A 13,365-nucleotide genomic window follows, 5' to 3' on the forward strand; every position below is an offset into this window, starting at 1 on the left:
TTAAGTGTTAGTCATCACGCTCTTTTTTTGATTTCTGTCCACCCCCCCAACATCCTCCCACCCTACTTCTTTTTTTTTTTTGGGGGGGGGGGGGGGGGGTAAAGGGGGGAGGCTGTGAATAGCTCCTGAAATAGAGGCCACTGGAGCAGCAGAGGATATTGTGAAAGCGGTGTGTGTGCGTGTGTGTGTGTGTGTGCAAGGTGATACGAGTGTGAGAAACTTGTTCACAAGGAGAGGATTTGGAGTGAAAGACGAAGAGATCGAGTCAGAGCGTTGTTGAGGGACACAGGTCCGCAGAGATTAGAGAATGAGGAAAAGAGAGGCAGAAAAAAACCAGAGAGAGAGAGAAGGGGAGGGGAATCACAGAGAGAGAGAAAGAGAGAGAGGTGTGTGTGCTCAGACTGAAAGTCTGAATCAGTAAGAAAGAAAGCTGGTGACTGTTCACTGTTTTTAGTGCCTTATTAGTAATTCCCATCTTAAAGGAGTGGGTTTTTGTTTCTTCAGTTCCTCTGTTTTTGGATTTCCATGACCCTCGGACTACAAATCGACCCAAAAGCTTTTGTGAGAGGAGCCAGTCTTTGCGATTGAATTGAAGCTCATTGATATTTCGTGTAGATCTGAAACAAATCTCCTGTCTGGATCTATTTATTGCCTCTAACATGGGGTTTGGCAAGGGGCTGCTGATTTTGGGTGAGTGTTTCAATGAAGTTTGCGTGTCTCAATGTCTCGGTCTGTGCGCATGGAGAAACCAAAACTAAAGACAGTTTACAAAATAATCTGATACTTTAGTCGCGTACCTTTACGTTTTCTTTGCAAACCCTTTCTATAAAAATAGTCACACAATTAGAAAGCAAATCTTTAAATTAAAATAAGAGTTTTAAAAAAAATGGGACTTTTTAGAACTCGACAAGAATAACGCCTCACAGTTTTAATTGCGCTCAGCTCTTTTCAGCCAAGCTTTTGAGTTGTGAACTGTCTCGAAATTGTTACCAAAGTGACCTTCTCCAACCAGATCTGATTTTTAGGCAAAGCGGATCTTTAAGGCTTTGTATGAGTTGTGGTTGTGGATGAGGTTCAAGCGGCTTATCTGAATAAACCACAGCTGCTGAACTTTAGATCACTCGTGGAAAGACTATTTTTTTCTGTATGTTAGTAGCAGAATTTTTTGAATCTCACACTGATAAGATGTAGCCAAGGCTATTTAGCCGGTTGTGTATCTATGTTTATCTCTTTTGAAACATATAGTGTGTGTTAGTCAGAAGGGCATGCCTTCAGGAGTACCTTATATTATTTTTAAAAGGATAAAATGACAGAGTTTGTGCCAATTTGTTGGCTGAATCTTCAACGTTTTCTTAAAGTTGCTAAGTTACAATCTGGTGACTGCATAGGTCATTACTCCCCAGTGAAATCATCCTGTTGAAAAAAAAACATTGAGAAGATTTGAGCTTTATGGTTCGGTGTATCCATCATACGACAATGTATTTGATCGGCATTGGCACTCAGTCTGTGGTGTTTAAAACAAAATTACAAATGGTGCCAATTGGCCAGCTGGAAAATATTCCCTGTACCACGATACCACCACCACCAGCCTGGATCTTTGATGCACGGTATGATGGATCCATGCAGTCATGTTGTTTAACTCTTTATTTAAGTTTATGCAGTTCAAAGCAGAACATTGCCTGAGATCTTTTGTTGGAGCTCTTTTCCAAACCTTTTTGTTACCTGTATACTTTAATCATATTCCATCTCCGGTTGAAAAGATTCACTTTCATCTGTAAAGATGCAGTCATTTTCCCCATCACACATCTTTTATAGTCTCTGTTTCTATTCAGTTACGGTTGGGGACTTCTCATTCTTCCCATTAACTTTTATCATTTTCTCAGCAATCAGCATTAAAATACACTGAATCTAGCTTTGAGCATTGAAATCGTCAGCAAACGCTTTGAAGGGACTTCAATTTTAACAATTTTCTCAATCTTGTTAAAGATAATCCCTGACCATAACATGGCAACGTTGCTGCAGAAATTGAGACTGCTTGGAACAGGCAACGTTTTTTTCCGTCTTATAGTGCCCAACTATGGTGAGCCCATATAAATTATGGTCTCAGATTTCTGCTCCTAGCTGAAGGAAGTGGCACTGGCTGTTGTTTTATTACATACCTTGGTCATAATAAGTGGTTATTTAAGCTGCTGTTGCCTTTCTGTCATCTACAGCCAGTTTTCCCTTTCCTCTCCGACCTCGAACATCAACGAGGAAAGAAAAGGTTGCGCGTGAAAATCCCCAGAGATTATCAGTTTCTGAAGTTCTAAGACCAGCATGTCGGGAATAAACAACCGTGCCACATTTAAAGTCACTCAAATCCCTTTTCTTCTCCATTTTGACGCTCGGTTTGAGTTTCAGAAAGTTGCCTTTGAAGTGTCTAGAACAGGGGTCAGCAACATGCGGCTTCGGGGCCACAACTGGCTGTTTGGACTTTCCACAGTGGCTCTCAGTAACTTTGGCAAAAAGCAATAAATAACCAAAAAAATGTAGTATTTTTTTTCCTTTTTTTAGATTTTTTTTGATGGAATTAATTGCACTAGATAACCACAAAACAACCAGTAATAATTTTTTAGGTCCTTTTTTTTTGGTCATTAAGTTGGAAACTAGGTGCTTTTTCAGAATCAGAATCAGTTTTAAAGGTAAAGATTGTGAGACCAAATCAGAATTAACTTAATTTTTAACACTCACAGTTTACAAACATTAGTCACAAATACAAAAACTTTAGAGAATTTTTTCTTTTTACACAAATAACATCCCACAGAAGGAACTTTATCCACCCACGTTATTGCGAAAAATGCTAAATTTAGAAATAAAAATGATGGTTCCCTAAACACAACACATTTTTTTTAGTAGATATTTATAAAAATTATAATCATTATGTAACATTTGCTGCCCTAAACAAGCTTTATTTAGCTGGACTGAGGACAAATTTGCTGTTTTGATTACAAAAGTCGCCCTCATTGTCATTTGATGCCCAGGCTCCGGTCAGTTCACCCCTTCACCAATTTGTACACCTATTCACCCAATTCAGCGCCACTTCTTTCATTCATTTTAATTCTCATCCTCGCTTGAAATCGGTGACCTATGAAATGTGACAGATTGTGAATCTGCAGTTAATAAGCAGTTAAAAAAGACGTGCAGTGAATGCATACGCCTTCATATGTTTTTGTAATTGTTTTCATCTCATGAAGTCACAAATTAACGAGTCCTGTTTTCTTTGGTTTTACTGCTGGTGAAAACTGCACTCTGAGAAAAAAAAATCACAAGCTAATCAGGGCACAAGGTTGTCTTAAGTAACTGTGGAGTCAGCTATTTCCTGTGGAGGCTTATTTCAGAAAATGGAGAGAACAGAAACTTTTTGGAGCTGCTTGTTACTGAACTGTGTAAAATGTTCGTTGTTTGTGTCTGCCTGCTGACAGCATTGAAACTGTCAGGAGATTGAAATGACATCACTCTTCCATGCGTGGCTTTTTTAAACATGCCAAAATGTGTGTGTGAGTGGGGGGGGGGGAGGAATGGCAGAAAGAGCTGTGTGTGTTTTTCTTATACGCCAGGTGACGCAAAATGTCAGGAGTGGAAAGGGTCCCCCCCCATATGTTTGTATGTCTGTCGTGTGGAAATATTTTGTCAATGCACAGTTTAAAAACCACTGAGGAAGGCCAGTTGGATAGTTGATCATTTTATCCCACTGGGATGCCTTATAGTTAACTGGTATTGAATAAATAAACTGAATTTAAAAGAAGTTTCCGTTTTACGTTTGTGTCTGATCTCAGCAATGGATTTGACTTCTTCAATACGAGCAACATTTCCCAAAATTTTGAGAAATACATGAGTTTTTCTTTTGCCATGATGATAGATGTTTCTTAGTCAGTACTCCTATCAGATAAATCTCAGACTGAGCCTGACAAAATGTTTTGAGAGAAACTCTGGTTTCGGACAGCTGTGTTTCCTGTCTGTGTTTTCTGGAGCCTCGGTAGCCATAGCATGCTAACTCATGTTTGTCGTGAATCATCCAGCGTTATCTTAGTCCACTTTCATTTCAGCTGAGATCTTCTCGTCAACAGTGGTTTGTGCATCTGTGCTGCACGGATAAGATCTTGATGAGGTCTGCCGACACTTGGAGCCGATACACGCAGAGCACCCATGAATATCTTTGTATATCTTTCTGTTCAGTTTCCTCCGAGGCACCACATGATTTATTACGACGACACGGAAGATTAAAGCACAATCTGCCTTTTTTGAAATGTCTTCAGAAACGTCCCGCCTTCTTTTCAGCGTGGTCTTCTCGGCAGCTTTAGCTCAGCCTTGAAAAGATCATTTTATCTTGGAATGGTTGTTAAGCGTCCGACATGCCTCACTTCCCAGGTTAAATGAGACAAGCCCCCGTGTTTGCTTTGGAGTAACAGTGAACACCGGGGAAGGCTTTGTTAGTGCTCATCGCGGATATAAAGTTACACGACACAACGTCGAAAATGCCAGGCAGAGGAGTCACTCAGCCGTCTTTATGACCACCATTTGCAAAATTTCCACATTCACTATATAATGGAGTAAATGATTTTAATAGTACTTTGAATTCCGGATGGAAATATTACTGTAGAGCGCTGTAAAGTTTTCACATACTACAGTCAAAGTCAAGTCAGGTTTGTGTCGCTCATTTCAGCAACAAGGCAATTCAAAGTGCTTTACACCTGGAAACCATGAAATAAACATAACATTTTGTCAAATGCCATCTTCAAAACAGAATATATCAAATATGTTGATTATTGTTCCAGATACTAGGAATCAAAAGTGGCTTCGAACAAGTGGGATTACAGCTTTGATGTAAACAAACTCTGTGTTTTGGCTCGCTGGCACGTTAGCCCCTTTAATCCCGGAAATGTTCTCCAGGTGATGGAAGGCTGGCTTTGTAATTGCCTTCATGTGTCTTTGAAGGTTCAGGACAGGTTTTGTACACATTAGACCAAAGAGATCATAAAGCACAAAGGATCCCATGATAAATTATGTCATGGGATCCACCTCACATGGTATTATGCAACATCATCAGTTCTCCAAATGTCACCATGAAACAGCTGAATGACAATAGTAAGAAAAAAAAGCCAAACCGGGTACCAAGGCTTTTAAATACACTTAGACTTTGCTAGGTCAATTTCAGAACCGGGTTGTGCATTGATATTAAGAAACCTGACACCCAGCAGACCTCGGTTTAACCTGCTCCCATTTTTAGACTTGCAGCGGGAAGCCATATTGGATGTTTTCGCCACATACGAGTCAGCTCAGCGGAAAAGGGACCAAACTGCACGACTTTCATCCGAGCATTTTCCAGACCTGCTGAAAACGATCAAAAGGCACATTCTTTACTGCTCCTCTTCCTGAGCTGAAGAGTTTGAGAGATTATCAGCAAAATGTGAGCTGACAACATCATACGTAAAACACTTGTTGTGTCGGTAAATAAAAACAGTAAACACGTCCAAGGTAGGTCATAAATTATACACTACAAAAAGTGAGTTAGACCAAATACCTCTACCTCTGTTGACTCTGCAATATTTGTACACAAGAATAGTTGGTATTTATAATTATTTATTGAAGGCTGTGATAAAGTTACAGCTGTAAGACAAACTTGTATGAGTAAATAAGGTACAATAAACAGGGTAATGCATGAAATAATAACTAATAGGCGATGTTTACACATTCTTTTTTTCAGCCAAAAACACCAGAATCATAAAATCCCACAGCTAAGATCTAAAGATGCATTTGATTGTGCCCATGCGATACGTTATGGGAAATGCTGGGAATAAAATCATAAAAACAAAAAACCCCAAAGAAATTAAATTGGCATCCGAGCTCTAAACACATTCTGCCCCTTGTTCCCATCTGCAGGCCACTTCACCACATAATCAAACCCAGACCCAATTTTTCTCACTCTGGCTCAGTGAATCGCTGTCTGGTCTGCCTCTGGCTGACATTACAGGATCCCAGCGCTGTCGCACTGCAACAGAAGGCTCATTGTGGTCAAAAGGAGGGAAACGCAGCGAAAGGATGTTGGAATGTGAGCCGGAGCTCCGTCTTTAAGCAGTTTCATTCACGCCCGAGTCAACGAAATGTGACCGGCGTTAGTCTGTTTGGAGGGGTGGCTCGTTTTTTTGGTGTGTCACGGCTGACGTTTGTTTAGAAATACAGAGGAGAAAAAAACACGTCAAGTTTTTTTTTGCTGCGTACGAATGCGAGTAAAATGTGCATTCATTTCCAGGACTGGTTAATTATTAACATCAAATGAAGATGGGGTGAGGCTGGTGGTTATAAAATTCGTTCTCGTTGCTGACCCTTTTGTCGAAAACTGTGTGGTGATCAATTTTCCAGTCTGCTCCCACAGTCCCGGTCCAATACATTTAGTGTACCGTACTAGATGCATCCTCTACAGCTGGAAATAATCTCAAGTCTTATCTTTATTGGAACGAAATGAGTTGAAAGCAAGAGCCATTGTGTTTGTACATTTCTGTACACATGGTGTGGCTTCCACTTCCTTGAGCACTGATAAGTCATCCTGGGGTTTTTATGTGCTTTAAGGTCAAGTTGGTCTGTGGCTTTTTTTTTTCAGTTTCTCTTCTAGATTTTACTAAGTTCCCCTTTCTCTCTCTCTGTCTAATTTGGCATCGCTAATTAGATGTGGGAGAGAAGCTTATTTTTTAGCTAAACGTCTTCCTGTTTGCAGGTTTCAGAGGCAGACGAAAACAATGAATTTAATCAAATTCTGAAAAAGTTTATGTCTTGCAACAGGTCGAGTACGATGCTCAGTGATTCAGATCGCCAAGCAAATCTTAGTATCAGAAAATGACAACCACAGTTCTTACAATAACATGTATATTTATGCTACTTTCAAGAAACTGCAAACAACAGCAGGGTCGTAAACACAAATGATTGAGTTTGTCCCAGTCGCACAGTCCTTTGTGCCACTGGGATGCACAAAGGAGCATCCCAGTCACTCCTTTGTGCGACTGGGATGCGGCAGTCTGTCACTGAAGCAGCTGTCCTTCTTGGCTACAGCATGAAAAACCTGATGTTCCAATGCTCTGTTTCAATTCAGTGCAGTTTTACTTGTTTAGTGCCAATTCACAACAAATGTCTTCTCAAAAAAATTGTAAATCAAGTCGCTGAAAACAGTAACATGAGGAAATTATTTTCTTTGCTGCACATCCACAGAATGGCCATTGGATTTGACGTTAGCGTCTCGGTTGCCAAGGGTCTATCAAAAGTCCTTATTGTTGTGGATCATACATGTATGACTGCAGCTTCTCTTGTGTCCTAGCAACAGTATCATTGTTTTTTTTAAACACCATGTTTACATTTAGGGCAGTTTTCTCCTCATTGCATTACTTTTGGTCAACAATAATTTTCAGCTTTGGACTTTCCTGTGGAGACCATTTTGAACCAGTCTCTCTCTCGCTCTTTCTTTCTCATTGTCGAGCCTTTAACATTTTCAATAACTGTGAGGCAGGTGAGGCCTGCAGAGCTGTAGATGCTCTTTTCTAACCTCTTGGGTGAGTTATGGATCTAATCAACTCCTGGGAAGGTTCATCACTGGTCCATGTTTCCTCCATTTGCAAATTATTTCTCTCACTGTTCTTTACCCTCTCCAGACTGATTTTTTAAACTTTTTTTAGACACAATAAATTGCTTTCTGAGATCTTTTAGCCTACTTCATATTGCCAGACATGTTCTATTAAACGAATACACTGATTCTATAGCCGCTTTTCTTGTAATCAGGAGTCCAGTGACTTTTTACTCTACAAATAATCCTCAGACATGGTCAGATATAACCCACAATCGCAGCTCACCTGGTAAATTAAAGACGAAACCTCATCGTTAACTCAAGTCTGTCATGGTATTGTGTGACAGAAATATCATTTTTAAGATGGTTTCCACCAGCTTGCTCTGTTTGTGTTTGTCCCTCAGCATTTCTTTCTCATGCTCTCTCACCCCATTTCGTACTTTGTCATTGTAACAACTCCTGACGTTTCATCAGTTCCTCTTTCCCAGCATGCATATTGAGAGAATTTATTATGCAAGACATTGAAACGCCGGGTTCTCTCAGCTTAAACCTTTGCTGTGAGAACCCAGCGTAAGATAAAAACCAGCGTCACAGAAATCATGGATTTAATCAGTTTATCAGCTCTAACAGTTCACGGCCAGGGCATGACTCGCTGTGCTTTTTTTTTTTTTTTGACGCGACAAGGTTGCAGTACGTTTTTGTTTCTTATCTTACAGCTTTTCTACATCAAAAGGTAGAAGGAGACTTCTAACATTTTCAAACTTTTATCAATTGATAAATTAACCAACAATTATAACCACAAAGTCTCCTTCTTTTTATTTACATTTTTCTACATTTACTCTTTATTATTTTACATCTGCATTAACCCACCAGTAACCAGCGTCTAATTCTGTTTAGTTTTCTTTTTAATGCAAATTTATAAAATGCATAATTTATTTGATTCAAAACTGCATGCACATAAAAATGATTTGTGTCAAGCTCCTTGACAATCATTCAGAGGACTTGCTCTAAAAGTCAATGTGTACAAAATTCAGATTTAAATGTCAGCTGACTCTGTTATATTGGGGCTAAACATATATCTGACTCAAGATACAGAGGAAAGATGTTTTAGTTTAAAAACTAATAAGTCTTGTTTAAGCTCACATCTATCATTTGAAGGATAAGTAAACAAAACAAAACAAAAGAACTTGCTAACCACAAAAAGCTCAGACAATACATGTAAACATATCGACTGCTAGAGATACTTAACTATCATGACGTCTCGTCTGTGATGAAACATCATAAAACTTTTCACTTCCCGACACCCCCAAGCAGGCTTGTGTGATGCTGAAACATCTCCGGTCTCAGGTTTATGCATTTTTACAAGTATTTAGAAAGATTTACATTTAAGACTGTGGTAGTACGCAAGTGTGTGAGAATAACCTTTCCATAAATCCACTGAAAACGGCGCATCCAGCCAAAGAAACCGTCCTATGGAAGAAGAGTAAGACAGCAAGAACCGTGACTCTTACTGGGATAGAGTTAATGTTTCTTTAGCCAATTATATTTCTGTCTTGAATTCTTCTCCTTTATGAAGTGTTTAAAAGGATAAGATAATCAGGCCACAAACAGCTATGAACTTCCTGGTAAATACGCTTTTACTAGTTTGCAAAAGTTGACAAGCTTACAAACAAGCCTTCACATAAACTGCTTTGACATTTTGAGTGTTTTTTTAAATTGGTTTCAGCATTTAAAAAATGTGCTTTGCTTTTGGCTCCTTGCAGTTAGAAGGGGGAGCGGGATTTGCTTCATCAAACTGGTATCTACTGGTCATCGTGCCTATTAGAGCTGAATGTTTTGAGTGAAAGGGAACAGGAAATAAGGAAATTTTATGAACCCTTACTGTGACAGTCAGCGCAAATATATATATATATAAAAGTCCAGTGGCAGTTGTGCAATGATTCACACCATTGTGAAGCATTCAACTGTATTGAAATTTTGGGACATTTTTACTGTAAGAAAAGTGCCGGAACAGCAAAAACGATTCAATGATTAATCAGCAATAAATTTTAACGGCCGTCCACAGAAACTTTATTGCTTCCCAGCATTAAATGCCTTATAGACGGCTCAAGCTTTCTGTTTTCACGCGTACCCTCAAAAGGTAAATAACAAAAAAAAATCTCATAAATAAAGTAATATTCCGTCTCTTTGTCTCCACAGGGTTTGTGTGTGCACTGCAGAAACCCGTGTTTGGGTGCAGCGATGGCTTCCAAAAGAATGACAGCAAATGCGAAGGTACAGTTCTCATACTTTGTCTGTGTTCTTCTGTTTTCTGTGACACAATGATTAAGGCCAAGAGTCTCATTCAGAAATGGAGGTATGGTGGCAAAGTGTTGCTTTGTGGAGTTAAAAATTTATTTATTGGGGGGTGCTGTGGTGGCGCAGGGGTTAAGAACAACCCAAGTGTGGAGGCCTTAGTCCTCGACGCGGCCATCGCAGACTCGATTCCTGGCCTGGTGACCCTTGCCGCATGTCTTCCCCCAGAAATGTTTGTCTTGACATGCTAACTGCTTACTATACGTCTCAAACACTAAGTCTCAAAATTGCAGATATAAACGAGTGTGAAGATTATCCTGGCTTATGCGGGGGCTATGCAATGTGCATAAACACCAATGGCAGCTACCACTGTATTTGTTCTGCTGGTTTCCGCAATAAGAAAGGGAATCCCAAGTTTACTGCTAAGGAGGGACAGTGCATTGGTAAGTATGGTATCGACCGTGCTGAAAACAGATCTGAGAAATCGCTCCTAACTGTCTTTGCGTTTTCTCTTCCATCAGATATTAATGAATGCATGGATATTAATCCAACCTGTGGTCCTCATGGCACATGCAGTAATGTTATTGGACACTATAGATGCGTCTGTAACACCGGCTACGTTAGCACAGACGCCAGAAACAACACTGCACACTGCAGAGGTGAGTGTTACTCCCTTTCTTCTTTCAGTTCTGGTCGATAGGTGTTCTTACACAATCTGGAAAAAGAACAAAATACGATCCAAGTGCTTTCCAGCTCTAGTAAAGTGCGGGAAAAACCAGAAAAAAAGAAAAAAAAAGCTTTGCCTTTCCAGACTTTTCTTCTGCCCTCCTGACGACTTTTTCCTTCCACCGACCAGAACTGAAAATACAGAGCAATCATCCGGAACTGCAGGTCCGCTCGCTCCCTCCCGCTGTTATCAACTCATTATGAAATGATAACAGACCTTCCAGTCCGTACATACACAAACACTTTACGCTTAAGAGGCGCTCAGACATCACGTCACTCGGTTTATTCAACAGAAACCCACTTGATGAACGCCGAAACGAGGAGTAACAATAACATAAGCTGAGAAGATTTATGAAAATTAAGAGGCTCAGTTGCCTTTGCTATACAGAACGAAATACCTCTGAAAGCTATTAGCACACGAGAGCAGACCAAGTAAGGTTGCATTAACAAAACCCTGGAGGGCGGTGGTGGATTTAATTGGTACTAGTTGTAGGAAGGAACGAAGAATGTGTTTTCTTTTTAAATGCCAAGGATTTTTTTTTCTTTTGTAAATAATGACAACTAGTCTTGGTTATCAATGAGATGCTCCCAGGCTGAGGAAAAGCTAACATTTTAAAATTAAACTGCTTTGACTCTTGGGGAACGATGCTGCTGAGTAAGAAATAAAGAAATTACATGCGATAAGTGAATGATTTTCAAGATTAAACACAAAAAAATAACCAAATAAAAAAAAAGTTGTTCTTCACAATTTTCCAGTAACCCTCTGTGGATAAACATTTTTAATTACAAAGTGTTTTACTAAGTGCTCTATTTAACAATCTTTTTAAATGTCCTGCCAGCAAGATAACAACCGGCTCAGTATATTGTGGGTTCAGAAATGCCCTAAATTGCAAATCATTACTAAAAGTCTCTCTTTTCATCTCTTCCACAGATATAGACGAATGCAAGGAACACAAAGACATTTGTGGAGAGAAAGGCAACTGTGAAAACCTCAGTGGGAGTTATCGATGCAAATGTGAGGCAGGATACACCAACTACGGCCAGGAAAAAACCAAATGCTTAAGTAAGTGGAAACGCTGCTCTACCCATGGCAGAAAATGTTCAAGTCAGCCTTTTATTGCTTCTTATAAACCATATCTATGTACCAAAGAGTATTAGGGTCACACTAAGAAATTACACAAGAATAAAGTCATAATATTACGACTTTGTCATAATTTTATGACTTTTCTCAAAATACAATGCCGTTATTCTCACATTTATTCAATTTTATTCTACTGTTGCTTTGTTCTTGTAATTCTTTTGTTTGTGTGTTACATCTGTAATGCGCTCTATCCATGTATTTCTGAAGAAGTCACTAGATTCTCATCTTCAGATTTGTTTACTTACATACAGCCAGAACCGGTTCGGTTCGTCACAGCTGAAAAAGAAAGCCGCGTCCGTGTTGCGTTTCCCGCTGTCACGCGGCCACAGTTTTATTGTTGATACTTCTTGAAATCCTCAATCTACTTCCTGTAGTAGATAATCTTACCTCAGATCGTCTTGTTTTTACTTGTCTGTTTTCGGAGCAGGATTCAGATGTTAGAAACGCTGCGAATGTCATGTAAATGTTTGACTTTTTCTTGTCTCGCAGAGCTCGAGTGTGACAGCTTTAGCGCCGACAGCGATCCGGGGAAGGTATGTCTGGATGCATTATCAGTGTGGTAGCCCTCATAATGTTGAGAATGAAGTGGGAAGAAAAGGAGCATAACGGCAATTAAATCTCTAATTTCGTGCAAAAACACACGCCATTTTCTCTGTTAACGAACCGACTGAAATAGATTGCGGTCAACAAGAAGTCGAATGATCTCTTTATTCCTCTTGTCTCCCAGTCATTTGAAGGGCTGGCGGACATGTTGTCCATGATGAGGAACAGCTGCTTGGCTCTGTCCAACCCGAGCTTTTCTGCTGGTGGAAAGGCTGACGGCGACGCGCTGCTCGAGGTTAGAAAAACAAAAAAACAACTCAAACTTCCATACGTTCTGAACCCGCATGCAAATTATCTGTCAACACAACTCCGCCGCTGGGTTTCTGATTTAGCGTTTATTTCTTTTGGTAGAGGCTTATTAAACAGAAAATTCCTAAACACCAGTGCGGCGAGGGAAATGAGTTGAAATAAGCCTCAGAAGACTCACAAATGGAAACCAAACGTTCAATAAAAGCAGATTAACTGCACGAGTTTGAGAAACAAGTCAGCTTGGGTTTTACATTATTTATCAACTGTGGAGAGTGGGCTTTCTTGTAAATGTAATTTTATATGTTTTTGCAGTCGTGCAGGCAAGTGCATGTGCTGTTGCATTTGTGCAATAACTCCTTGTTTTAAGAGAAACGGTTAACATTCTCATGTTAAGGTTTTTTTTTTATTTTAAAACAGTAACAACAAAAACTCTTGTTTATGATTAAAATTGATCTCCTTGAGGGAGTAAGCCATGTTAAGATTGGAGATGGTCATTTTTCCATTCTAACCATCTCCACAGGTGACCCACAGGGTTCTGTGTTTGGACTAGCTACATGTATTTATGCTTTTAAAAAAAAAATCAGCTTCAAGAAAATCTGTCATCTTCAGCCATTCTCCACTCTTACTAAAGTTGTCGTTTAAGGGTTTAGATGAAAAAGAACAGATGTTCAAAAACTACAAATAAATTACAATATGTTAACAAAGCACATGTTTAGATGTCTATAAAACACTTCTTTGCATTTCCACAGGATCCTGTCCTTTT

At 39.5% G+C, this 13,365-nt stretch overlaps 1 protein-coding gene across 3 annotated transcripts in view; it reads left to right on the forward strand.

Annotated features, from left to right (window-relative positions):
* Positions 1–13,365, forward strand: part of LOC103463542 (adhesion G protein-coupled receptor E5-like) — a 35,621-nt gene that overhangs the window by 12,639 nt on the left and 9,617 nt on the right. For 2 of the 3 annotated variants that reach the window (XM_081605342.1, XM_081605354.1), the window contains 6 exons: positions 9,788–9,862; positions 10,177–10,326; positions 10,405–10,542; positions 11,541–11,672; positions 12,240–12,283; positions 12,478–12,588. In XM_081605342.1, coding sequence (XP_081461468.1) covers positions 9,788–9,862; positions 10,177–10,326; positions 10,405–10,542; positions 11,541–11,672; positions 12,240–12,283; positions 12,478–12,588 — 650 coding nt within the window. Of the gene's footprint in view, positions 1–204; positions 691–9,787; positions 9,863–10,176; positions 10,327–10,404; positions 10,543–11,540; positions 11,673–12,239; positions 12,284–12,477; positions 12,589–13,365 lie in introns of those variants that run through there. The other variant, XM_081605347.1, reaches the window with a different exon arrangement.

This window comes from Poecilia reticulata, chromosome 1 (assembly GCF_904066995.2).
Source record: "Poecilia reticulata chromosome 1, P_reticulata-male-v2, whole genome shotgun sequence".
Taxonomy (NCBI): Eukaryota; Metazoa; Chordata; class Actinopteri; order Cyprinodontiformes; family Poeciliidae; genus Poecilia; species Poecilia reticulata.